The sequence below is a fragment of the Anthonomus grandis genome, chromosome 3 (assembly GCF_022605725.1).
Source record: "Anthonomus grandis grandis chromosome 3, icAntGran1.3, whole genome shotgun sequence".
NCBI lineage: Eukaryota > Metazoa > Arthropoda > Insecta > Coleoptera > Curculionidae > Anthonomus > Anthonomus grandis.
The window spans coordinates 20546815-20574259 of record NC_065548.1 but is presented as its reverse complement, the minus strand read 5'-3'; the positions used below and the strand labels follow the sequence as shown (position 1 = coordinate 20574259).

The 27445-nt window shown below is 29.4% G+C and overlaps 1 protein-coding gene across 2 annotated transcripts in view; it reads right to left on the bottom strand.

The window, feature by feature from the left end:
- The window catches only part of LOC126733732 (cystinosin homolog), a 62500-nt gene that overhangs the window by 28919 nt on the left and 6136 nt on the right, over window positions 1-27445 (bottom strand). Inside the window, exons 1-2 of one of the 2 annotated variants that reach the window (XM_050437117.1) lie at window positions 22792-22885; window positions 4350-4399 (exon numbers count right to left, since the gene is read on the bottom strand). In XM_050437117.1, coding sequence (XP_050293074.1) covers window positions 4350-4395 — 46 coding nt within the window. In that variant the 5' untranslated portion in view covers window positions 4396-4399; window positions 22792-22885. Of the gene's footprint in view, window positions 1-4349; window positions 4400-22791; window positions 22886-27445 lie in introns of those variants that run through there. The other variant, XM_050437116.1, reaches the window with a different exon arrangement.

Below are 27445 nucleotides of genomic sequence, written 5' to 3'. Positions count from 1 at the left end.
CATAGTTCAGTGTTTCACTGGCCTGAACAAGAGGACTATCACTTAGTGGCTACATCAAATATAAAGCGAGTTTTACCAGAACCCGCTTTAGGGCGAAGAGGAGAACTAACTTTTCCAGTATCCTTTACCTCATATAACGTTAAATAAATAAAAAAAAAACATGTCACGGCCTGTTTTGCTCAACTTACCTAAGTAATATACTTTCAGAAATACTTTGAGTTTTATTCCCTATCATTGCTCCACGAAAAAAGTTCATAACTTCCTTATAAATTAAGATAGGTATCAAGCTATTTTTTTTAACCCAGAATTTTTCATACTATAGTACACTTGCCCCAGATCCATCTGCAGAGTAAGCATATGGCAGTTAGGAGCCGTGAGTACACTTGCCCCATTCTCAGGGGCAAGTGTAATCAGCCGACATGTTTTTTTTATCTTGGTTTATAAAAAAAACAAAAGCAGACAAAAAATAAATAAATATGACATTGATTTAACAAAGAAATAAGCTCTGTGTCTACTAAAAATGAACCCGATTTCTCTTTTGGTTTTTTTGTTATGAAATTTTAAAGTGCCACTATAATTTTTTTAAATACACTTACCCCACTTCACCCTAATTGTTTAGAGGGAATAGTTTAAAAGTTTTAAACAACATTGTCCAATAAAAGCTTCTAAGCAAGTTACACAGTTTTGTTGGTTTCTACCTAGAAATGATGTGCTTTTCTAATAAAGATATTTTCTTAAACGTTAGGTACATACTTTTCGAAAGTGCGAAAAAAAACTTTTTGGACTTTTTACAACTTTAAAAATAAGTACTTAATCTTAAGTCCAATTTTTTGCGAAAAAAGTAAATGTAAGACATAAAAGTGATTCTGTAGCCTAAAAGCTTCTGCGATTCATATTGATCTCAGCAAGGTACAAATTTAATACATTGTTTGTTATTACCTTATAAAAATTAGATTTTTTCAAGAAGTCAGCAAAAAAAATCAATACTTAACTCAATATTAAGCAAATTTTTTGAAATCAGTGGTATTTTGTTGGGTTAGTCGATTGCAAATAGGCATAATAAACATTAGAAAATGGTTTATTGTTATACATGAAATTCTTAGTATTATTTACGATAAGTGTTCTTATTACAATGTTTGCTGCGATCTCTAATGCATAATAACCTACATCAGCTTATTAAATTCCCTTAATCATTCTGAATGAGCGTTCATTTTGACGAATTAATCTAGTTGCTGTAATTATTTTGTGACGTAGCTCTTCCTCGTTATTATTTTCCCTGGCATACACCAACTTCTTAAAGTGCCCCTATAGAAAAATAGCAGTTAGGTTGAGGTCGGAGGAGCGCGGTGGCCTACAAATTGTACTTTCCCGTCCAATCCAACAACCAGGATAGGCCCTACTTAAGAACTATCTCAATTTTAACTGTTAAAAACTGTCATTAAGAATGCGGCTCCACATGATCACACTAAATTGATGTTTAAAGCGGTCATTCGTCTGACCATAAAATATTTTGGATCCTGCATATTGCGACGAAGCATTGCTCCACAAAATTTCACCGTCGTACTCACCCGGTAATAGATCTTGAACCTGTTGTACATGACAGGGGTTCAACTGGTATGTAATGTGTCCTGTTCTCGAAATACCAGAACGTCTTGATATGCGCATATGAAAGTTCCTCTAATGCCATTTGACCGATGTCATCTTCTGCTTTAGCATTTTCATAAGGTCTTTCTGTTCTTCTTCTTCTTAAGGATTTCTAGAAATCTGTCCCACCACGTATCCATTATGCACTTGTTGAAACATCCTGTAATCGGGATATAATTCGCGACCAGGAAATCGTTCACGATATTTCCTTTTAGACATAATGTATTTCTGCATACTCCTGGATGGTAGATTGAGACGGAAGAGCATTATGTGTTATGTTAAGTTGTAAAAATAATATAAAATAGCTGATTCTACCTGGACAAAAGACACGATAAATCAACATTCTTCAAAAAAACTGCAGATCCATTGGTCAATTAGAACTCTACATATTTTTAAAGATTTTTGAAATACTTAGTGAGTGCCTTAATTATTCTTTGTAAAATAATAAAGCAAAATATTAATTTAGCCATGGATTTTTTTTTGCCTATTTCTTGGAAAAATTTTTTAGGCATTAACAAATAATGGATTTAAGTTATACCTTGCTAAAATCAGTATGATTTGAAAAAGTTTTTTTTTAAGGTATAGGATCACTCTCATGCCCTACATTTTTAAAAAAAAAAATGGACTTATGGTATTTATTTTTAAAAAGGCAAAAAGAAATATTTATCTAGCACTCTCGAAAAGTAATGTTAAAAAAATATTTTTATTATAAAGGCACATCATTTCTAGGTATAAAGCAAAAAATATACGCTATTATTTAATCAACTGTATAATTTTTTTAAAAGCTTTTATTTGATAAGATCCTGAAATTAAAAAAATCTACAAATATGGCTATAGCTCTTCAGCTATTCACAATTGCGTAACCACATTGGGGGTGATTTTGATTAAAAATGACCCCCTTTATCCCCTATTTAATATTAATAATAATAATAATAATAATAATAATAATAATAATAATAATAATAATAATAATAATAATAATAATAATAATAATAATAATAATAATAATAATAATAATAATAATAATAATAATAATAATAATAATAATAATAATAATTATATTTATTTACAATAATTTCAAATACATGAATACAAATATAAATACATAAATAAACATAAATACGCCCTGAAGCGGTAAAGCTTGTAAAGCAATTTTTTAGAGCAATTTGAGTTTCATTTATCACTTTTGGGACATCCTATATAATAGTTTCGTTGAATATTTTTTTTGTATACAGGGTGTCTACTATAAAAACCGCCAAACTTTAAAAGGTGATTAAACAAGTCATTTGCAACAAAAAAGTCGCATAACATTTTTTCGAAAAGTTGTTAGTTCTTCTGGTATTTAATATTTTTTGATTTTATCAAATTTATTTGTTTTTTTTTTCATATAAACAAGAATATCTCCGTTATTCTTACCACCACATAAAACTTAGATATACCATCTGAAAGAGAATCAAATTTGCTATAAGATGGGTATATTTAAGTTTTTGAATAATTTTTTGTACGGGTGTTATCAGAAGTTAAATGTAACATTTGGAAAATGTGCAAAATTAGTGGTATCTTCTTCGTTGTCGTTTTTCTAAAATTTGGTAAATAGGGACATGTTTTTTTTTAGCAAAAACTACTGCATTTAATATGCTTTCTAATGATAAACTTACTTTTGTGATAGCTATTTTTCACAGCAATATCATGGGCAAAAGACCTCTTAAAGTTTGGCGGTTTTTATAGTAGACACCTTGTATATTAGATTTTTATATTTAGATATTAGTCTTTAAGCCACAAATTTGGTCTTAGCGTACCATTTAAGATTTTGACTAACATATACACCTAGATATTTTGTTTCGGTTTCCTTTCTTTGATTATCATTGACAATTAAAATATTTGAAAATTTTGGCCTATTTACCCCCGTGAGAGAAAATGCAATGTAACTTTCTTTTTTACATTTAGGGTTAATTAAACCCTGTATAGAATATTGTTTTGTCTGACACCATCTTTACAAATAAAAATAAATGCCATGTCATCGGAATATAAGATTATTTTTCCATTGTTTTGTTTAAATTTAACCGTAAATTTCAAAGAGAAAATTCAAATAAATCTACAATAAAACAAGGATAAGTACTGTCCCTTGTGGTATCCCTATTACCCTTAACCTTGACAATTTATAATTATATAAATTTAGCTCAACTACCGAATTTCATAAATTTAATGAATGATTATCATAATCATCATGATTATCATAATGGTAATTATAAATCTGATGAATAAAGTGACATACATACATTATCAAAAATTATAATCAAAAAGTAGAATTAATTTTAAATACCAATTAAAGTAATAAAAATTAATTAAAAATATATGATAAATTAATCCGAAGAGATCTATTGGTCTGGGTTAAAATAAAACCATTTGAGTTTTATTGACAGTCAGAATGAGGGTATTAAAATTGTGGCCTTAATATTTTATAATTTATCATAAAACTTGCTTCATTTAAGTAGAGGTTTCTTAAATCGTGTATCAAAGACACTTCAGCGATTTCAAAAATGGTTGTAATGGTATTTCGAAAACATGATCGAATGGAAATCATTCTTATTAGGAAACATGTTAATTTCAACTGAACCATGCGAAAAACTTTTCTTATTATTTCTAACTACTCTCTAAAAACTATTAAACATTTTCATATTTAAAATAATTCATAAATGGCTTACCTATAAATAAGACTAATAGGACAATACAAGCGGCCTTGATAAACATTTCGCTGAAAATAAAAATAAGCGTATTAGAATAAAAATTGCAGGTACTTAATAAAAACATTTAATCTTAAATATACTATATAATTGCCATAATGATAAATACCACATAGTTATATTATTTAAATTTTATTTACTGTACGGAATATTTTATTATAATATAAATTTATCCTACATAAATACTGTTAAAAATTACGCAACTAAATTTTACCTTATTCTTCCTATTTTTATTATTTAAAGTGATTCCTAACCTTTACTAACAAAACATTTCATCTACCATTATTAAATGCAAATTATTTGTAAACAACTGAAGTTGAAATTTGGTGTGACTACGCAAGGTTATATTTATTTTTAAATGGTACGAGGTCATGGTGATTTTGCTGAACTTGGAATAGGCTGATAAACCGTATATATAAAATTATTTAATAACTATACATCATAGATATAGTATTTATTAATGACTTTTCGAGGATGTTCTTATTTATATAGTACTTATCAATAATTTTTCTGCTTAACAGGAAGAAAGTAGTTCTTTCGGTTTCGTCTGCAAAAAAAATTCTCTTTATTTCCCAAGTCCAAAAATATTAGGATTTCAACCACGGAAGAAAAGAAAGAATATCCAGATAGCATGTTGCTCACCATCGACATTACCTTTATTGATCAAAAAATTAGTACAGTTTTCATTTAATTTTTTAGGTTAGTAATATATATTTGCTATTCTAATTACAAAAGAAAGATGATAATACAATTAGGATTATTTAATTTTGATACCAACAATAAAATCTTGAGTTTGTGAAGTTATGGTAAAGGTAAGGTTAGTGTAAAGGTAAGTGATTGTGATAATATTTATTTTTTCTGGCTGGTATATACTGGTTAGATTTATAATAATATGATTAAATGGTTATAATAATAATATAGTTTTGTAGTATTCGGAGAAGAACTTTTACCTGGCTTTTTCTCGATATAGAAGGGGACACAACTGTTTATTTGTGCCAATGGAGAGTATCAGTAGACTGTTCACTTTTCATCTTCATCAAAAGACAACAGCTTATATGGCGCAAACCAATAAACGTAATAAATGAAACAAATTTGTACAATACAAACTCTTCTCTTCTTCTTCTCCACATACCGTGTTTATCCACTCCTGGATGTAGGCCTCTTCTAAATCTTTCCACGCTCATCTATCCCTAGCAGTCCGAATCCAATTCCTTCCTGCTTCTATTTTGGATATCGTCTTGGCATCTCTGGGGTCCAATGCTCCGTTTGGTCTCTCTTGTGGGCCAAATAAATATCCTATCTTTGGTTATTCTACTTTGCTATCTGACCAGCCCATCCCTATCTGTCGTGCCACAAAACTATGCGTCACTTTTGTTCTTCTACGAATTTTCACGTTACGACCTTTATCGCTTAAAGTGATTCATATTATAGCCCTCTTGAGTACATATGTAAGCACTGGTATCCCAAATGACTGAAATACTTTCCTTTTTAAATTTATTGAAAATTCACGAGATTTAAGGATAAATTCTAGTTTGCAAAAGCTTCCCAGGAGAGGCTTATTCGTCTTGTAATTTCAGAAGATTGATTTTCTTTGTCAACTTGAATTTTGTAGCTTAAATAAATATATTCTGAAACAACTTTTAAGGATTGTTGGAGGAGTTGGATTGTAAGGAGTTGGCAGTTACCTCGACGTCTTCTGTGCTCGTGATCTTTGTTTTGTTTAAGTCCTTATTTAAGTCCAATTTATAGCGATGTTTGATGAAGTTCCTAAAGCATATTTTTAAGCTCTTCGCCTGTGTTGGCCATGACTACAATATCGTCGGCAAATAGTGAAATTATTTTATGGAAATTTATAAATTATACTTATGATATTACCGTTTGAGAGTTATCATGAAATGAAATTGATTGCTTCATGAACTCTGGAAATCTTCTAGAGATCGATGATGTCCTTAAAATTGTGAACGTAAACTAAATAGGAATTAATATATCTTGATGACGATATCAAGTATCAAATTAAATATATTACGTTAAAAGTTAACAGAGTAGAAAAATTAACAATTAATAACAATAAGAAATGTTTGATAATATACATTATATAGTAAGTACACTGTAAAAGTAGACTCTATAATAATATATTCTGCCTAATGTTTCTACTGTAGATTTAGATGAAATATTGATGGAGTGTCTCATATAGAGCTGAATACCCTGTGTTTAAGGGACCCTAACAATTATCTCAATGTTAGCACTGACTTAAGTAAGTTTACAAAATATACTTAAAATAATTATTAGGACATAATAATTTAATGGGATGAAGAACCGACAGATAGAGAGAGAGAGAGAGAGAGTAGTCAGGTAAAAAGCACAAGGGAATAAAAAAGTAGGGAATGAAAGAAAGTTCCTATGTTCGGAATTTTTTTTCTTTATTATCGGGTATCTAGACTCTTTTTTACATGTAATCTTAACTATTATATTTTGATATATTTTAAGCATCGTAAAGGCATTATTGTAGGAGTGTCCCCGTATTATAATACAATATCGTAACATAAATTCGACTAAGCATGAGTAGACTTTTACGATACATTTTTTGAATCTTCTTAGCGGTTTCTGTAGTGAGTTCTGTCCATCTTAAATCTTGATCAAATATTAAACCTAAACATTTCAATGAACTGACCTTTTGAATATATTATGAACAAAGGCAATTTAGGCGTACGTCTTGACATTTTATATCATGTATTTCTAGTAGGTTTTCTGATAGTGGATCAGCAGAAGTTAAATGGATAGTCACAAATTTTGTTTTATCAATATTAACGCTTAATAGATTTTCCTTTAGCTGTTGTTGAATAATGCGAAGACAAGGCCTCTGCCTTACTATAAACATTTACCCAATTGTGAGACAAAAACATTATATACCGCGTAAGATATAACTCTTCCATTTGAGAGGTCGCCATTATTGTTAATGTAAATCAAGAAAAAGAACGGGCGTAATACGGTTCTCTGAGGGATACCTTCTCTTGAGTTTTACTTAAATTGATCACTTTCTATGTTCTGGTTTTTAGGTATGATTTAAATAGTTAAATCTACTCCTCTTATGCCTAGATTATATAACTTTTATAGAACAATTTTATAAGAACCGTATCAAACGCTTTAACTAAATCCATAAATATACAAATAAAATTATTGACTAGGTTCATTGAATTTAAAATATTTAGAGACATATTCTTTTGACATTCCTCCCATATTTTTGCGATACGGCTGATCAGCGATATATGTGAATAGATATTAACATCTGTTTGACCACCTTTCTTGAACACAGGTATAACAAGAGAGGATTTACGCGCGTTTGGAATTTTGAGGAAAAAGTAAGGCTCAAAATATGTTTCAGTGGTTTTAACAAATACTCATGAGAATTTTTAAATATATTTGTAGTACTGCAGGCGTCGCGTCCCTTGTAAATGAGCCGTTTTTTAAAGAGTTATTAATAATAATACGTTTATTTGTCAAAACTTTACAATTCATCACAAATAAGTATATAGTTACAAATAAACGAAAAAAAAAAAGATTCCTAGATATACTAGGGTTAACTTTAAAACAATAAATTGGTAACTGGGGATAGCTGACACCATAAGCATAACGCAGATATGCCCATTATATTTGTCGGACTCTTAGCTCTTAGATACCTCTAATAAATCCTTACCCATAAGCACCTTTGAAAATCCATCAAGTAGACCAACGGGTATCACATCGTCGAGTAAAAATAAGAAGTTGTAGCCCTTTAAACCCTAAGATGGGTCTCATCCTCTATACTCTTAATGATCAATTGTAGGTCTAAGAGTTATGTCATTGCCGCAAAGATGTAGTCTGAGTCGTAGCCACGGTTGAAATGAAAAGTTGCTCACGATTTATCCCTATTACCCCTAGTATCACAAGATTTTTATTGGTGACAGGTTCAAGAGTTAAGTCGGTCTAAAGTCGGGTTATAGTTGCGATTGGCGTAGTGAGAAGTTGGATACGAATTATCTCTACACCTAATACCATAAGACGGTTCTCTGTCTCTTCTTTATTTCTTCATCTGCGATGTAGCGTTTAAGATACCCTTACCAACGTTCTAACTACCTTAAGTGCCAATAATATTACAGTTTTAAAAATGAAAACTAATTTAAAAACTTGAATTGAAAAAGTAGCCATAAATAATACATTCTTGCTATAAAAAAATCAGATTGTTTTTATTTGAAATCAAATAATGTTGGCAATTACAGTATTTGAGCATTCTAGTTCATTTATTCTCAATAAATTTAAAAATTTATTGTTCTGGAAAATGCAAATATACCGTGATATGCATCCCTTAACCAGTTTCAAAAAATACCTTAATTTTTCTGTTTGTATTTACATGAGCGAATAAAATCTTAGATATACAGGGTGTTCCTTAAAGACGTGCTAATATTTAGGGGGTGATTCCTGCACCCATTTTAAGAAAAAAAGTTTCTATGAACATATGTCCTTAACGTCTTAACTTTTGAGTTACAGGGTGTTAAATTTTTCAAAAAAATCAGTTTTTTAATAATAACTTAAACAATATAGTAGACATTTTTATGAAATTTGGTACATATATTCTATGCATTAAGACGCTTTTTTTGATGTGCAAAAAATATTTTCTCTGACAGTGGCGTCCCTACAGGTCTTCTATTGATTATTTTTAGTGAAAAATATACTACGCCACTGCTTTTTCTTAAAATAAAAATTATTTTTAAAATTCTCACTCACTTTTTAGCAAATCTGACTTCTTGTTTTTTGTCGGCCAACGCATGGTTTTCGTTTAAAAATAATTTTATTTTCCTAAAAATCTGATGCGGTGTGAAAATGTTTGTTCCTCGATTGCAAGCAAATTAAGGATTCAGATTTATTACAAGAAGTATGAAAACTTAAAAAACTTAAATAATTTAAGAAATATTCATTTTTTAACGCGTTTAAAAAGTAAATGGGAATAAAAAAGTGCCGTAACGTGTCTTTATTTAACGCAAAGTCGCGGAGTCGTCTATGCATGTTTCTTATTACTCGTTGCCCATAGTAGCTGTGATTTTAAATGTAAAATTTTTCTTTATCTAATTATGCATGAATAAATGACGTTTTTATACATAAACATCAATGATGGCGATAGCTGTTGTCTTAAAAAGTAGTTGTTGGTGTTAAATACCATTAAACGTTTTTTTTTCTTTTTTGAGCTATTGAGTATGATCAATATCAATTGAAAATTAGTTCAGAAATACCTAACTAATTCTACTTTGAAAACAACAGGGTTTTAAGTGCAAAAAATGAGTTCTTTTTAATATTATGAAACTAAGCTTAAATGAACGGCTCAAGTATATTTTATCTTAATAACACTGATTACAAAAATTGTCGAAAATGCCGACCTTCACTAGGTAGGCATGCTTCCGTTCATCTACGCATGGAATTATGTACACATTCAAATATTCCCGGCGTATTTCGTATAGTTTCACACGAGGCAACTATTCGGTCTCTTAAATCTTCTAGAGTATTTACGAGAGTTTTATAAACTAGAGTTTTAAGGTGTCCCCATAAAAAGAAATCTAAACTATTTAAATCGGATGATCTTGCTGGCCATTGTTGTGGTCCTCCGCGACCGATCCATGGATTCGGATAAACGGTACTTAAATGGTTTTGGACAATTAAACTAAAATGAACAGGGGCACCATCGTGCATGTACCATATTCGATTTCTTAACAGAAATGGCACATCTTCAAAAAGACCAGGCAGTTCTTCTTCGAGAAACTGTAAATATGACGGACCATCAAGGCGCCCTGGTAGGAAAAATGGGTCTATTAGCTAATTACCAATAATTTCTGCTCAAACCTTAACCGAAAATTGGTTTTGAAAATGGGTTTCCGTTATGGCATAGGGATTTTCTTCTGCCCACAAATGATTGTTGTGAAAATTTTGAATAGCGTTCCGAGAAAAATTTGCTTTGTCTGTAAACAAAATCTGTGACTCAAACTGCGGATTTAGTATAATATTCTGGAGATACCACTGACATAAGTTCACTTGTTGCAGAAAATCTCCGGGAACTAATGCCTGTACTCTTAAAATATGGTATGAGTATAATAAAAAATCAACCAATCAATTTCAGGGGTTCTGACAGTTCGAGGTCTACCTTCCGGAGTACCTTTCTTGAAACAACCAGTTTCCCTAAGTCGACGATGAATATTTGAAAAGATACGGCTATCTGGTAGGACACGATTTGGATACCTTTCCTGATAAATATGTCTGGCTTATGTTGCGTTACCATCGGCGAGGCCATATACGAAATGCATTGCTGCCATTTCTTCGTTGGTATAATTTGCCATTACTGATATTCAGAAAAATAGCGTGAAAACGAAATAATTTTAATAAATAGTTAAAAATCAAATAAATGACGCGCTGTGATGGTTTTTAACAATTTGACATTTAAAATCACAGCTCGTTACCCATAGCAATGAATAATAAGAAACATGCATAGGTGACTCCGCGACTTTATTTGCATTTTTATTAAATAAAGATGCGTTTTCATACTTCTTGTAATAAATCTGATCCCTTAATTTGCTTGCAATCGATGAACAAATATTTTCACATCGCATCAGATTTTTAAGGAAGTAAAATTGTTTTTATTTCTTTAAGCAAAAACCATGCGTCGTACGAAAAAAAAAACCAAGAACTCAAATTTGCTAAAAAGTGATTGAGGATTTTAAAAATAATTTTTATTTTAGGAAAAATCAGTGGCGAGGTATTTTTTTCACTAAAAATATTTAACAGAAGACATGTAGGGACGTCAGTGGCAGAGAAAATTTTTTATTGTACGTCAAAAAATGCATCTTGATGCATAGAATATATGTGCTAAATTTGATAAAAATGTTTACAATATTGTTATTATTAAAAAACTGTTTTTTTTTTAAACTTTTACCCCCTGTATCTCAAAAGTTAATACATTTAAGACATATGTTTGTAAGAACTTTTTTTCTTAAAATGGGTCCAGGAATCATCCCCATAAATATTAGCACATCTTTAAGGAACACCCTGTATAGGAACTTACTAAGTTTGCAAATTTAATATTAACAAAGTGGTTATATAACAATCTAATATGCCAAACAATAATAGAATATCTATTATCCTCGTTTCTTCAATCTTATCAAACGCAAGTTTTTTTTTTAATTCTAAAGGACCATTAATTTTTACTTTGAAACTTAATAATTATTATGGCCATGAAATACAAAACACTGACCCAATTTGGATTTTATCTCGATATTTAGATTTTTATACGATACTCACAATCAAATCTAGTTTGTTTTTATTAATAATAAATTGCTTAATTCACAATACGTAATTAATATTTATTTACTTTTTAGTCGGATTACACTAATTATAAACGAAATGATTGTAATAACTGCCTAATCGTTTTTAATCCATTCATTAACAATTTATGTGATTTTAAACTGTCTGAGGCAACTTTATTATCTGTTGTAAGGATTTATTCTTAGAACAGTAAATTAAAGAACGAACTGAAATTCATATTAAAAGTTATCCAATATGATAACTAGATATCGCATTGAATTAATCTAACTTGCTATAAATAAGATTGTAAATCATTCAAAATTTAATTTAATCAGACATTTTATAAATAGACACCTATTAAACTTATTTGACAGTATTTATACCATGTTAGATGAATAAATTAGATTATTATTTTTATTGTAAAATCTCAATAACAAACAATAAATTATCCATCCATAAATAAGATTAGGGCACTGATTAAAAAAAATAATAGTGTTTTCCTTTTATACAATATATAAATAAAGGTTCTAAGGTACGAATACCCAAATTAATTTTTTTTGTCCTGATTAAGACCTTCCTAAGTGTGACTTTTTTGGTAATCAGACTTTGGATAATGCACAATAGTCGATATTTGTTAGTAATATTTATGTCATATATATGATATTCTATTGAAAATATTATTAAATTATTGACGATGTTTTAGCGATTTTTTTACGTTGTACGTCATTCTCTGATTGTCTGGTGAATCCTGTGCTGCCAGTTTTTTGTTACCATCTGAGACTCACATGCCGTGTCAGATCGTTTTCTTATAAAAAGTTGTGACGCTTTACTGCATTAATCTTAATGGTATTTTCCATTTAAGACTTTTTTTAGTATTTACTCCTTTAACTATTTAAGATGATTTATTTTTAATTTATTATACTTTTTAAAATTTTTCAAAACTATTTTTTATATCTTCGAAGTAATGGAACTTTTTAGGAGTTCTTTTTTATTTTCTCTACGCTATTTAACCTGTTTCCTTAATTACAGAAGACCTGTCAAAATTAAATTCAAATTCAAATTCAAATTCAAATTCAAAAGACTTTTATTACCACTTAAACATTGTACATAGAAAATTACATTTTTTTATTACAAGAATTTACACAATGCTAAGAGTAATGCGGACTGAACTGCGATTATAAAAACAACCGATAACACATACACGAGCTAGCGCGCATGTGCTGCTCAGACCGTTAAAACATACTAACCTAATTACAACTAAAAGAAGAATAAAGACTTTCCCAATTATAATTATTAAGAAAATAAGTCATTAAACCCTAAAAACATATAAAAGATAAAAACAAAAAAAATATAGTGTAATAATTTACTATATCAATTACATTAATATAGGTACCATCTGTGCAATAGACAGAGAGGAGGAAGGGCGGCAAAAAACACGAGCCGAGGCTGGAAAACCAGGGCAACACGACGCAAAAATAAATAGATATTCCAAAATGAACCATTTAAAATTTTATTTTTATGCCTGCAAGATCAACAAGACCAGTGTTGATTTAAAAAGTAAGAATTCAAAAATAATATGGTTGCAATTAAGTAAAAATAATTAAATTATATTTTTAATAAAAATTTGATGGCGTGAATTTGTTAAAATGCCTATGTTAGTTGAGAATCAAGAAGAATTTCTTTAACATATGCAATAAATTTCTTTGGTGAACTATTTTTAATGTAATCCGGTAACCTGTTCCACATATGAATGCCTACATACTGGAATGATTTTTTAAAACCTGATGTTCGATGAAATGGAATTCTAATTAAGTTTGGATTTCTTACATTGTGTATATAATCATGGTGAAAAAATAAGTCTCTTAAATATGGCGGCTGACCTGATTTAATTATTTTGTAAATTAAATTATACATATGACCCTTCCTTCTATTTCTCATATTTAATATAAAATGTGAATTTAGATAAGAAGTAATGTGGTCTCTATACGATATATTAAAGGAAAAACGCATACAACTATTTTGCAGTTTTTGCACCGTCCTTGACAGAGATACGGTTAGTGAGTCGCCATACACAATGTCCGCATAATCCACCAAAGACAGTACAAGCGAATTGCAAAGCAAATATTTGGTGTTTGATGGTAACTGATTTTTGTATTGATATAAGTTTTTTAAACGACCGTAAGCAATTTTAATTTTGTTCTTAATGTGGGAGGCAAAGCTGAGATTTGAATCGAATATAACCCCTAGATTACGTTTTTCCGCAACGGTTGGTATAGCTGTTCCATTAATATTAATTTTAAAATTTTCCATGCAATCTAGAAGATGACTTTTATTTTGTGAAAAAAACATTGCACATGACTTTGAAGCATTTAATTTGAGGTTATGGTTTTCAGCAAACAAAGCAATCTGATTTAAGTCGGCGTTAATTTTATTCTGTGCCACCTGAGCGTCTGATATTTTAAAAGAATTATAAATTTGGGAGTCGTCAGCAAATTGGTGCAGCTTAGAATTTTCGATGCACTGATTCATATCAGCAACATATAAAGAGAAAAGTAAGGGGCCTAATATGGAACCCTGAGGCACCCCTTTTTTAAATGACAAAAACCTTGAAAATTTAAATTCACCATCATTCACCGTTCGGACACAATGTAACCGATCTTTAAGATAAGAGCTAAAAAATTTTATGGCATTTGCCGAAAAACCATAATAGTGCAGTTTTGCCAAAAGCATTTGGTGATCTATGGTATCGAATGCTTTACTTAGATCTAAAAGAGTTAGGCAAGTTATTTCCTTTGAATCCTCTTTAAACCTGATATCATTAACAATACTGATAAGACTTGTTATAGTACTATAAGATTTACGAAATCCTGACTGGCAATCAGGAATAATTTTTAAATTATAAACATAGTCAGCTATTTCGTTATATACGTGACGTTCTAAGATTTTTGAAATGACAGGCAGAATACTTATTGGCCTAATGTCTTTATAATCTGTTGGACAAGGTATTTTTGGTAAGGGAATGAGTATCGCTTTTTTCCAATCATCGGGGAATTGGTTTTCTAAGATGCAGGAATTTAAAATATTGACTAATGGCTTAAGACAAAAAGGAAGACATAGTTTAAGATCTCTAATAGAAATTCCATCACCATCTATTGCATTTGACTTTGATTTATTTAAGTCCTCGGGTAAATTGAGATTTTCAGGAATAGGGTCAATCTTTTTTTTAGTAAAATTAAGTTTTTTTGCTTTGTTCCAAAATTTTTTACCCTTTTCTGTAGACATTTGCTTGAAAAAAGTAATTTTTTAAGAGTAAATAAATATGACATGACATTGCTAGGCATAATGTGCATGACATGTCTCACTTCTCTCAAGATCTAAAATACCAACTGCAAAAAGCGATTTAATAAAAAATATATATGCCAAAAGTTAATCAAAAAATGCTGCAAGAAATAATTATTTCTTGCGTCTATTCAAGCTTTTAAATAATTCTCAAATAATAATTAACTAGATCCTTGTTGAAATGTTCGAATATGATATCAAAGGTAAGCTCCTATAATACACTTGCATCAAATTTCTGGATCGCTTCTAAAAAGAGAGGTTCTGAGACAAATTTAAAAAATGAAAATGCTTTTTTCTCTTCTCTCATCATTTGTGGATCACAATTTAAATTTACAGAATTAAAGCAGTAAATATTCATTATAATGAATATACAGTCCTTATTCCATAATATACACTTTTTCGAAGATACGCCGCTTTAATTTCAAACATCCGTTATTATTCTTGAGATAAGAAGATTAAAATTTTCTTCAAGACCTTCATTTTTTTATTCATTATAAAGTCATCGACAAATTTGTTTTTAATGAAAATTTTTTTATACTACCGTAGATAATTTATCAGGACCAATTTACCGAATAAAGAGTGTATATGTATTTTGCTACACTTGCAATATGATTTCTAGTCATAGAATAACAATATTTAGTCCTACAAGTAACGCTCGTCAGTCTCAGTTTTTTCAAGAAATTACACGTTAGTGCATTAAAATTACTGCAAGTATACAAGATTCAATTATTAACATTGCCCTTAGCATTGTCCAAAAGATTCCAAAAAACTATTTTGGAATCTTTGGAAGAAGTGATCATTTAATCATTTTAAACAACTAGAAGATAGTTTCCTAGAAAAACTGAAAGGATATTTTAATATTGAAATTATTATTAGGAGGAACACCTCAAATGCATGTAAAAACTGTTAATAGTCTTTCTGGATGTTATCAAGCCTGTCTGTAAGAATAAATCGATTACCTCGTCTTGGATGCAGCTGATTGGCAGTACCGAGAAAATTATACAGCTGAAAATGTAAAATGATACTAAATATCGCATGAAGTCATTCCATTATAAGGTCAAATTCATAGTAGAATATTACCATGGCTTAATTTATATCAAAAGTCAGTAAATAGATTTATCATTTAATTATAAACTCATTGTTATGATCAAAAATATAATGGGCTTAATAATATTCCTACAACAGATACTGGTGGAAGATTGAATATTATAAATGTTCATTAATTTAAGATAGAGGTTGTCCCAAATATTTGAACAACTCCATCTATGTCTATGAGGTAAATTAAACAGAGTATAATTAAAATGGTGTAAAAAATTTTAAGGCGATATTACTCTTAAAAATAGTAAAAAAATGTTTCTGTAAGTATATCGCGGAAAGTACATATTAAGAGGATTAGGGGCACTAAAACGGTGAGTTTAAAAAACATTTTTTTTAAATTGTAGGCTTAAAAAATTAGATAATATGTCGAAAAATATCCACTGCCATAACTTTTGATCCTAAATCAAATGCTAATACTAAAAAATTTTTTGGAAAATCGTAGAGTAGTTTTTGCAAGGGTAGGAGATTGTTTCGTAAATAACTTTTTTCAGGTTATATTTTTGGAAAAGTTTGTTTATTTTTTGAAAAAAAAAATACTCTTGTTGTACATCGCCCAAAGTGATGGTTTTCGAGAAAATTGAGGGCAAAGAGTTTGCTCTGATGGGTTGCTAACTGTTTATTCAATATAAACTTATGAAAGCTATGGCGTTTTAAAAGTATCTAACTATTTATTAAGTAATTAATTAAAAAATACAATTTTCGCGATTTTTGAAACATCTAATTCCTTTAAAAAAGAAAATAAACCAATTACCAAAATTCTTTATTAAAATAATGCATTCATATTAAATGTTCAAAGTAACCATTATTCATTTCCATGCAGATATCTGTTGTTCTCGACGATCTGCGTACCCTGTGGAATATTCCTAGTATTGTACAAATTTGATTGGAACAGTCACTAAACTGGCTAAACCAAAGTTTTCAAGTGGCCCCAGAAGTGAAAATCTAGTGGATTAAGATCTGATAATCTTGCTGGACAAGCTTGAGGATTACCACGTCCTATTCAACGCCTCTCAAAAACTTGGTTCAAATGATTCCTCACTGTTAGCGGAAAATAAGCTGGTACACGATCATGCATAAAATACATGACCTGCCTTTGGGCTATGAGAACTTTCTTCAAAAGTGCTGGTAGATCATGTATTAAAAAATGAAGGTAACTTTGACCATTTAGCCTAAAATGCTTATTATTATAAGCAACAAGTGTTTTTTAGAAAGGTGTTAAATTAACCTCAGAATCGAATTTGATATCGACTTTCCACAACAGCATGAGGGGACCAGTGATGTGTATTATGATAATTGAACATTCTATTTCTTGTAAACTCAGTCGTACATAACACATTTGCTAAAAAAAAGAGTTCTTATGCCAGTTTTCTTACTAACCAATGACAGAAAATGAAGATGGCAACTCACGTTTTCACGCGCTGCAATTCTCTTTACAGATATCCCGGGATCTTCCTCTACATGTGCTAAAATGCGCTCTTTAAGATCAAGTCTACGTACCGTCAAATTACACCAGGGTCTTGGTTTCTAGGTTCGAATGAACCTATGTCTCTTAGGCAAGCTGATAAATTCTTGCAAATATACGGTGAGAAGGTGCGATTTGGATATTTTTGGCCATACAAGCGTTTCGCCAAAAGACCGTTTCCGCTCTTCCATAAATACAATGCATATCTGCCAGTTTCAGTATTCCACAATTTATTAAAGTTTACATTCACGCACACTTTAACAACAATAAACTGACAAAAACACTTGTGAACCAGAATTTTTTGTTTGCGTTCATGCAAAATAAATAAAGTGATAAGACCACATACCTTTAATGAATCATATAAGTATGCATTTAATCATTAATTTTGGCATTTGGTTAATTTCATTTTTTAAAGTTAAAAAATCATGAAATTTTGATTTTTTAATTCATTATTTAATACCTACTTGATTAGTTTTGAAACCCATAACTTTTAAATAATCGGTTAATTAAAGTGAATTAACCGATTAGCAACCCATCAGCATCCTATAACCCAACCCATCTCTCTGGGCGATGTGCAATAAGAGTACCTTTTTCCTAGAAAAAATTATGTAGTTTTAAAAAAATAAATCCATGTTTCGAAAAAAATTACCCCAACAAATCTATTTACGAAACAACCCCGTATTCTTGCAAAAACTGCCCTTTCCGATTTTTCAAATAATTTCTCAGTATCACCATTTGATTTAGGATCAAAATTTACGGTAGAGGATTTTTTTTCGAAATTTTATCTCGTTTTTTAATCATACAATTCCAAAAAAACTGTTTATAAATTTACCCTTTCAGTGCCTCTACCTCACTTAGTACACATTTTCCGCCTTATATTTATAAGAACTTTTTGACTATTTTTAAGAGTACTATCACCTCCCCGAATTTCGAAGACATCCTGTATATTAAATAAATTACCTCATGCAGGTAGATCTTGTTAATATATAATAATATACTACGATGAGCTTATTCACTGGTACTTTATACTAAATATGGAAAAAAAGATGAAGACTTTATCTGGATTGAGCTCATAAAAGGTGACGAAATTGATCAAGGACTTCTTTTGGCGAAGCCGACATTGACTACTGATATGATTTGAATGATAACATGAACAAGTCGAGAAAATAAAATTGACGCATGCTATCAAGTGGTGATAAAATTGAATGAATTCTGAGAATTCATTATTTAAATATACTATTTAAGAGACTATTGCAAAAACTTAATGAAAAAATCTTTCCATTCTATCACACCGAAACCAGAATGTGAATTTTGGCATTTTATTAAAGCAAATTAAGATATATTTTACTTATTTGAAAAGCACTTTACTACAGCAATGAATTTAAACTGAAGACAATAACAAAACAAATAGATTTATCAGATTATATATGGACTACCACTATGACTTTATATTGAGTCGTCAGAGCTGGGAGAATAAATTTTACAGGCTTTTGATTCGCTTTTTTTTAAATTCATTTTTATAAATACTGTTTAGCCTGGTCAAGTTTTTTCTGCTCTACAACTTTTATATTATTTGCACTATAATATATCAAGTAAGGCAATTTATTATATGTACCCAACTTGCTCCTAAAATAAGCGAGATATAGAAATCAGATATAACCAGATTCAGGATAGAAGGAGACATATGTCTATGGAGCTCATTTTGACTCTGAAGTCTGAGGTCAGAGTAATCTTTTTAAATGGGAACCTCTAGTTTTCCAAATACTATATATTATTTCTAAATCTAAATATTTTAATTCATTTTAATATCTAAATATTTTTCGATTTAAAAAGAGCTAAGAAATTTTACGCTTAAAATGATATTTTAAACTTTTTTATTGTAACTTAAAAATGGTCAAATTAAGGTCAAATTACAAAAACGGCTTTCTAGCTGTTTATTTTTTCCTGTTAAAGCTAAACATTTTAAAAATACTTTAGTCGGTGGATCATGCAGAAATGTTTAAATAATCTTAACCATCCGAACCATGAGATCAATTATTATCAAGTCATTTTCAGTTGGAAGGGATTTCATTTAATGGGAACTCTATTTAGGCTGGCTTCCACCTTGGATAGCACTTCAATAAATCAGCTATTTAGGATGACAAATAATAACAAAGCATAAAAAGTAAACTGTGATAGGACACGTTCAATACCTTCACATTCATATTGGTAAAATTTAAAAAAGTCTGAACATGGCTGATTACTCTCCTACTGAAATTATGGAGATGATTATGATTTTAGGAGAATCTACTAATAATACTCGTGCTGAAGTAAGGCTGCATGCTGAACGTTTCCCTAATTGAAGTTACCCTAGTGATATTATTATACCCAATTTAACTGAAAAAGGAAGCACCATAAGTATAACGAAAACGATCCTCGTGCCATAGCTCTATTATTCATCTCGATCTGTATATTAGCAGTTGCAAAGTTGAATAGCAGCATGGTATACCAAGAAGAATATTTTTAAGAATTTCTTTAATATATTATATCTTTAATATGAATATACCATGCATACCATTTCACTTTGATTCAAGCATTACAGGTCAATTGTATGGAACAGCACGTTGAATTTTGCCAGTGGGCCTTGCAGGAAATTCCAGATAATTCAGATCTTGTCTTGTTTTCTGATGAAGCAATATTTAAAAATGACGAACAACCTAATAGATATAACTTCCATTATTGGTTAAATGAAAATCCTTACTGAGAGAGAGACGTACGTAGTTATTTGATTCGCCCTTCGAGGCAAATGTTGATCAACACAGCTACTTGGAGTTGCTTAAAAATAGGAACTATACTAGAACTATAGACGCAGACTTGCAAACGTCGACTTAAAAACGAGGCGAAGAATGATATTCGACAATTTTTGAACGAAAATTACGCTAGGTGGATTGGACGAAGAGCTCCGGTAAACTCACCCGATATGACCTCTCCGGATTTTTATTTGCGAATTTTATTTGAAGAATATTGTTTTTTAACAGCGACTAATTCGTTAAGCATAGAATGCAAATATCATCAGGCATTTAACGTTGTGTCTTCAGGCAAATAGAGGTATGTTCGAACTCAACGGCAACTCTAACCTTGAAAGACGACCTCAAGATCAAAATAACCTCCACAGATACATGTCCACCTTTGTTCTGTATCTCGTTTACTTTTCGAGAAATTTGGGTGCATATATTAAAATAGCCCAATATAAAGCCCCTGTGGCTCAATAAAGTGGACTTTTGTTTAGAAAAAGAACGTAAACCAGATTTTATAAAAATTGTTATTTTTCAAATTCAATCAAATTTTTTTCTTCTAATCCATAATTCTTGTTTAAAACTTGAAGGATAAAAGATATTTAAGTTAGTTGTACCACAACTACGGGATATCTTAGCTGTTTGCATATGATGAAATCTTTATAGAATTAGTAATATGAGCCCTTTTAACATATTTTTAACGATTAAATTAGGCCCACAATATTATAACGAGAAACCATGTAATCAGTTATTCTAAATTTTTAATTAATATAAATCATCTTTTTGTAAATAGTTAAAGTAATGCAAGTGTTATTAAAATATCATAATGTGAAATGTTAAAATTTGAAATATATAGACTTTGGTATTATTTATCAAGCAATAGCAATTATAAATAAAATCATGTTGACTAATCGCGACGTGACTTGCAGATTTACACATAGAATTGTATTTGGTTTATCTCGTTTCGTAAGGCTTTGTTTAAATTGAACCTTTTTTAAGAGTAATTAGCTGGTCGATTTTTATTTTGCAGACGTCATGCCACTTATAAAGAATTAAACTTTATTAAAATATCTATGCTGATTTTCGATCAATTATTCATTTATTTCCAAAAAAAGGTCTTTAAATATTTTATTCTTAACATTTTAAGTTTACTAACATGTAAGAGAACTAAAAAATTATGTAAGTTTTAAAACGTCAGCCAGGCCAATAAACTTACGCTGCTTTCTAACTGAGAATTAGGTCTTACGTTACCAATATATTTTAAAATAAAAATTAATCTCTGGTTAGATTAATAGTTGATAACCGAAAGCTTTTTATTGTGTTTAATGCATTTTATTATATTGGACAAAATCTTAAAAAGTATATAAAACATCAGACGAAATCCAAATAAATCACGTTTATGGCGTAGATTATTAAATAATCGTGCTGATTATGGTTCTAAATATATAGTTTTTAATGACAGGAAATGGAGATGTATTATGCTTTGCATTTTTATGTACTTTTTGCCAGAAAAATGAGATACTTGATTAAATAAATTAAAATAATATTATCCAAAATATAGGATAATATGCACACATATTGGTTAAAAGTTTAGGTAGAAAAGTGCCATAGTATTTTTATTAAAAAAAAAATTATTATTATTTGAATTCTAATATAAACACTAAAATACATAGTTTTCTAATTTGGGTTTTGATATTATAATAAAAATTTCGATTTGAGTTAAATTAAGACTAATGTTAAAACTAGCTAGGGTAAAAAAATTACATTTTAAAATTTAATCGTTTATTTTTGCAAAACCAAATACGAAATTATTTTTAATTAGTTTATTTTAGTTCAATAAAAATCTTTTTAATTTCAAAATCAAATAAGAATAAAAAAGTAAATTTTAAGATATCTTATAAGAATACATTTATAAAAATAAAAAAGTAAATTTTCATTTTTTTTAAGTTTTTACAGATTTTTGCATCAAATAATTTTTAACATTTTTGTTCTTACTCTTGGTATACTTTTTAATATAAAAATATGATTAATTATTCAAATATGTTCTAATGTCTTATATTTTTGTACTTTTTTTGCAGAAAAATTGTGAATTAAACATATTGCGTCAAGTAACTATACAATAATTTAAAAAAACGTCTATTGCTTTTTAAAGCACTTCTAGATTTTTAAGAAATTTATATTTATGTTTCGATTACTATAGTTTTTTTTTTAATTATACAACGATGGTATAAATATGATTATAGTATATAAAAAAAATCATATTTCAACGGAGTGCTGATCGTTTTTGGAAAATACAGTTTTAAAAATATTAATAGCACTAAATTTATGCGATAACATCAAAGATATCTAAACCATCATTGATGTCTATTAATTTAAAAACAAAATTAATTCCTAAAATATAAAAACTTACTTGATTTTTGTGAATTATAGGATCAATTTCCAAGAAAATTTTCTTGTGGAATCTAGCAATCTGAAATTTTTGACTTGTTATAATAATAATTGACTGCATATTCCTCTACCTAAATACTACTTTCTCATTTTTCCTTCAAGAATATTGAATATATATTTTGTTACATATTAGTAAAGAAACCAAACAAGTGGTATTTTATTACTTTAAGAAGGTCATTGGCTAGATTATTTACATATCCATTACAGGACTAATTCGTTTAATAAAAGAGAATTTATTTTTTGTATGTATATACAGTGTGTCTGAATTAAGATAGGAGTACACATATTTTAGTGTAAAGTATAATATAGTTTAGGTGCTTGATGAAAATAATTTTTTTTTTAATTTTTTTGCATTATCGCATTTTAATTAGTTAATACAAAATTCTTTCAGCCATATTTAATTTATTTACGGTCATTAGAATTAGAACAAAAGACAATAAAATTTTGAATTGGTACCAATATTATATTTATGACATCGACTATGTAACGAAACATGATGCAACAAAAAAAATTTAAAAAGCGTATATATAAAGTTTTTGATTAAATTTTTTTAATTTATTATAAATAAATTATATATTTCCGTTTATAACAAACGTAAAAATTCCATGCTTTCAAATGTAATGTGTCTTAACGAATTAAATTAGTTTGATTAGTGCAAAAATAAAAATGACAATAAAATTTTTGATACATCATTTTTCTACGTAAATAAAATAAAAAATACATGATTTGATCAGTAAACAAATTGAATAAAAAAACCTTATTAGATTATAACTCGCATAATCTGATGATAAAAATAAAAATACATATCTTTTGATGTAAAAAAACTCAAAGAAATAAATTAGTATTAATAAATTTGACATCTAATTCATACTACAATGGTTAAAAGGCCTAATAATATATGCGAATCTTATTATTAGGTATAAAGTTAATAATTGTTTAAGAGTTTTCTTATTTTGTATAAGTAATGTAAATCGCGAATATCATCCATATTATAATTAATTTGTTAATATTACAAATTAATTATAATATTTTAATATTTTAAAATGTATAAATTAATCTTAATTTTAATAAATAAATTCTTAAATTTCAATATTGAAAAATGCTATAAAATCACAATTATTCTTCAACATTAAATTATAGGATATATCTTAATTTTACTTGTAATCTAATTCAATAATTTTCTACTTTTCTTTGGGTTTTAAATCCTGACATCATATTTTGCAAATTGCAAATGGCATGGAAGGTTACATCTGTAATTTGGTAATTTTCTCATTAAGTTTCCTTGTTGAGTCATCTGATATTTTTAAACATAGTTTATCGTGTTCTAACAGAAAAATACTTTATTTTATATTTACAATTGTTTTACCTTAAAGTATGTACTTAGACCGAACCATATATTAAAACAATAGCGTTAGTGAAATTTATTATTGAAGCAAAGCAGATAACATTTTTTTATTTTCTGTGACTTTGTATTTATTTTTATGTCTTTATTATTAAGTTATAACAAAAGCTACTAACTTTTATTGTTTTTTTGGTCTTAAATATTAAAAGATGCTTAATATTATTATCTGTTTGTTATCCAATATTGAATTTTTCCAAAAAAAGTTACTGAAAAAAAAACTGATGCCCATGAGATGCCAAGCAAGTATGATTTGTTGCGTTAAGTGCAGGTAAGGGTCGATATATTTTAATGCCTTTAATAAGAGAGAATATTTCTGTAAAATAAGAAGTGCTTTAGATACTTAAAGCCTTGCATACAATATTTTAAAAATCAATGAATATACTTTTTAATATCATTAGAAAGATCTGATGACCAGACTCTACATACCTCTGACCTACCATCGTTCATCAACAACCTAATACGCTTCCAATTATTTTATCTTGTAATTTTTCTACAGGTTAGCAATTCCTCTAAAAAAAGCATGTTTTCAGAGCGTTCACTAAAAAGTCGATCTCAAAGAAGTAATTGACGGAAATACAACTTAAAATAAAACAAAGTTCAAGAATGAATAACATGCAATAGACTCCGACATCAAAATAAGGGGTTTTCTATGAAAAATATTAAATAATAACTATACCGTATAAAAACAGATAAAAATATGTAAGGACACTTCTAGATATAAACAAATAATTTTACCTTTCTAATGAAAAAAGAGTACATGTATATTATAATAGAAATCTCTTAAGCAGAAGGATCATTGCATAGAATCGATTAGAGGGAATAGTAAGAATTACTAATATTAATATTAATTGATTTAACTAGCTATGGTAAATATTGACACTATGAAAATGTAGTTATTAGAAATAAGAAAAGCAAATAAGGCACAAAATTTAATAAAATATTAATTATAGTAAGGAATGGTAGGACACGTGAAAGAAATTATCGACAAGGGAATAAAAGAATAAAAAAAATATTCTTGGTTAATAATAAGTTTGTAGGGTTAAGCACATAAATTCTTCTCTACAATTTCCATTAATGACTCTTCTTTTGTGACTTATCTTGATTCAAACTCAAACTCAAAAATGCTTTATTGTCAATATAAACATAGAAGTTGTAGACAAAGCCAGGAGACTGTACATTAAAGGAATAAAAACGAGAAACTAATTTAAAATAAAATAAAATTATATAAAACTTTAAAAAATACTTAAATGCTAATCATTAAAAAATTCACCTAAACTATAGTACGCTTTACTAGCAAGAAATATTTTCGTCCTTGTACGTAGGCTTTTTTCAATCTTAAGTTGTCTTATTTTTAGTGGAAATTTATTAAACAGCTTTCTACCTCCATATATGATAGAGCTACGGACAAGTTCAAAATGAGGAATGGATAGCCTCAACAAATAATTTTGTCGCGTATTATAGTGGTTTCCTAAGTGGAGTTCCTGTTTATATTTTCTAAAAACTAAGCAAACTGTTTTCAAAATAAAAATACAACACAGGGTTAAAATATTATGACTTACAAAAAGCGGGCGACATGAGTCACGAGGCTTGGCCCCACATAGATATCTAATGGCCCTTTTCTGGAGTACAAACACTGAACTAAAAAGTGAATTTGAATATGAACCCCAAAAGGAAATTCCATATCGAAGGTGCGACTCGATAATCGCGAAGTATGCAGATCTGGCGATGGAGAAATTAAGACTGGTGGCAATAACCCTTAGGGCGTAGCAGCCTGATGAGACTTTTCTAGATACATTCACAATATGGTCTTCAAATTTAAGGAACTTGTCTATGGAAAGACCCAAAAACTTACTGAACGGTGCCATGGTGATGGCTTCATTATTTAAACATATATCATTTGTATTACATTTAAAATTAAGGATATTTGTTTTGGAAATATTAAATGTCAAAAAATTTGCATCACACCAGTCTTTTATTTTTAACAAATCTGCACGTATATTGCCCTCCATTTGAGAAACATCAGAGTCGTGCCAGAGAATGGTGGTATCATCGGCAAACAATGTAAATTTGCCAGTTACCTGCAGTTGTGGCAGGTCGTTCCCATAAATGAGAAAAAGTAAAGGACCAAGTACTGATCCTTGCGGAACACCCACATTTATATTAAGTTCCTTAGAGATACCACCATTAAATTTGACAGCCTGGACACGATTTAATAAGTAGGAACGAAACCACTTAAGGGCAGTTCCTCTGAAACCATAGAGCTCCAGTTTCATCAGCAGCACTCTGTGACTCATGCAGTCAAATGCCTTTGACAAGTCACAGAATACCGCTGCTGCAACTTCACCAACATTCAGTCGGTTATACAGGTGCTCTAGAAAGCTAAAGATAGCATCATTTGTGCTTACAGACTCACGAAAGCCAAACTGCTGAAGACTCATTAGGCAAAACCTATTTAAATAATGAAAGCATTTTAAAAAATGAAACCATCCTCACCTTAACGAGCCGTCCCACTATCTTGGCTAAAGTAGGCAATAACGCTATAGGTCTAAAGTTAGAAGGACAGTCGCGATCGCCACTCTTGTAAAGAGGAACAATCATTGCTCTTTTTAAGCACTCTGGGAAAACTCCAGACATAAATGAAAAGTTAATTGACTCGGCCAAGACTTGCAAAGCAACAGGAGGTAAAGCAGAAAATATTTTAAGAGAAAGCCCATCCCAACCTGATGAACTCTTATTCTTAATATTAACCATTAACTGTTTAAGCTCTTCTACACTTGTGGGGGCAAAAAAGAAAGATTCAGCTACTACCACATTGCTGAGATAGCTCCTGGGATCTATTTTTTGTGAGAGATTGGCTGCAAGGTTACTAGCAATATCACAGTAGAAGGAATTGAGGACATTAGAATCTAAGGTACTTGGAATAACCAAGACATTACTTTTGCCCTTTAGCTCATTTAAAATCTTTCAAGACTCTTTTGCTCTGTTGGAGGAATTATTTATCCTCCTTTGAAAGTAGGTCCACTTAGCCATTTTGATTGAGTTTCTGTAAATCTTACGATATCTGTTATAATAATTTAAAAATGTTGCATTGTTCATAGCGTATTTCCTAATGTAAAAAAGGGAGCGCATATTTTTCCCAGATACTCGTAAACCCTTAGTATAGCAAGGTTTTCTATTTCGTTTTTTAATACTGACAACAGGAAAAGCAGTGTTA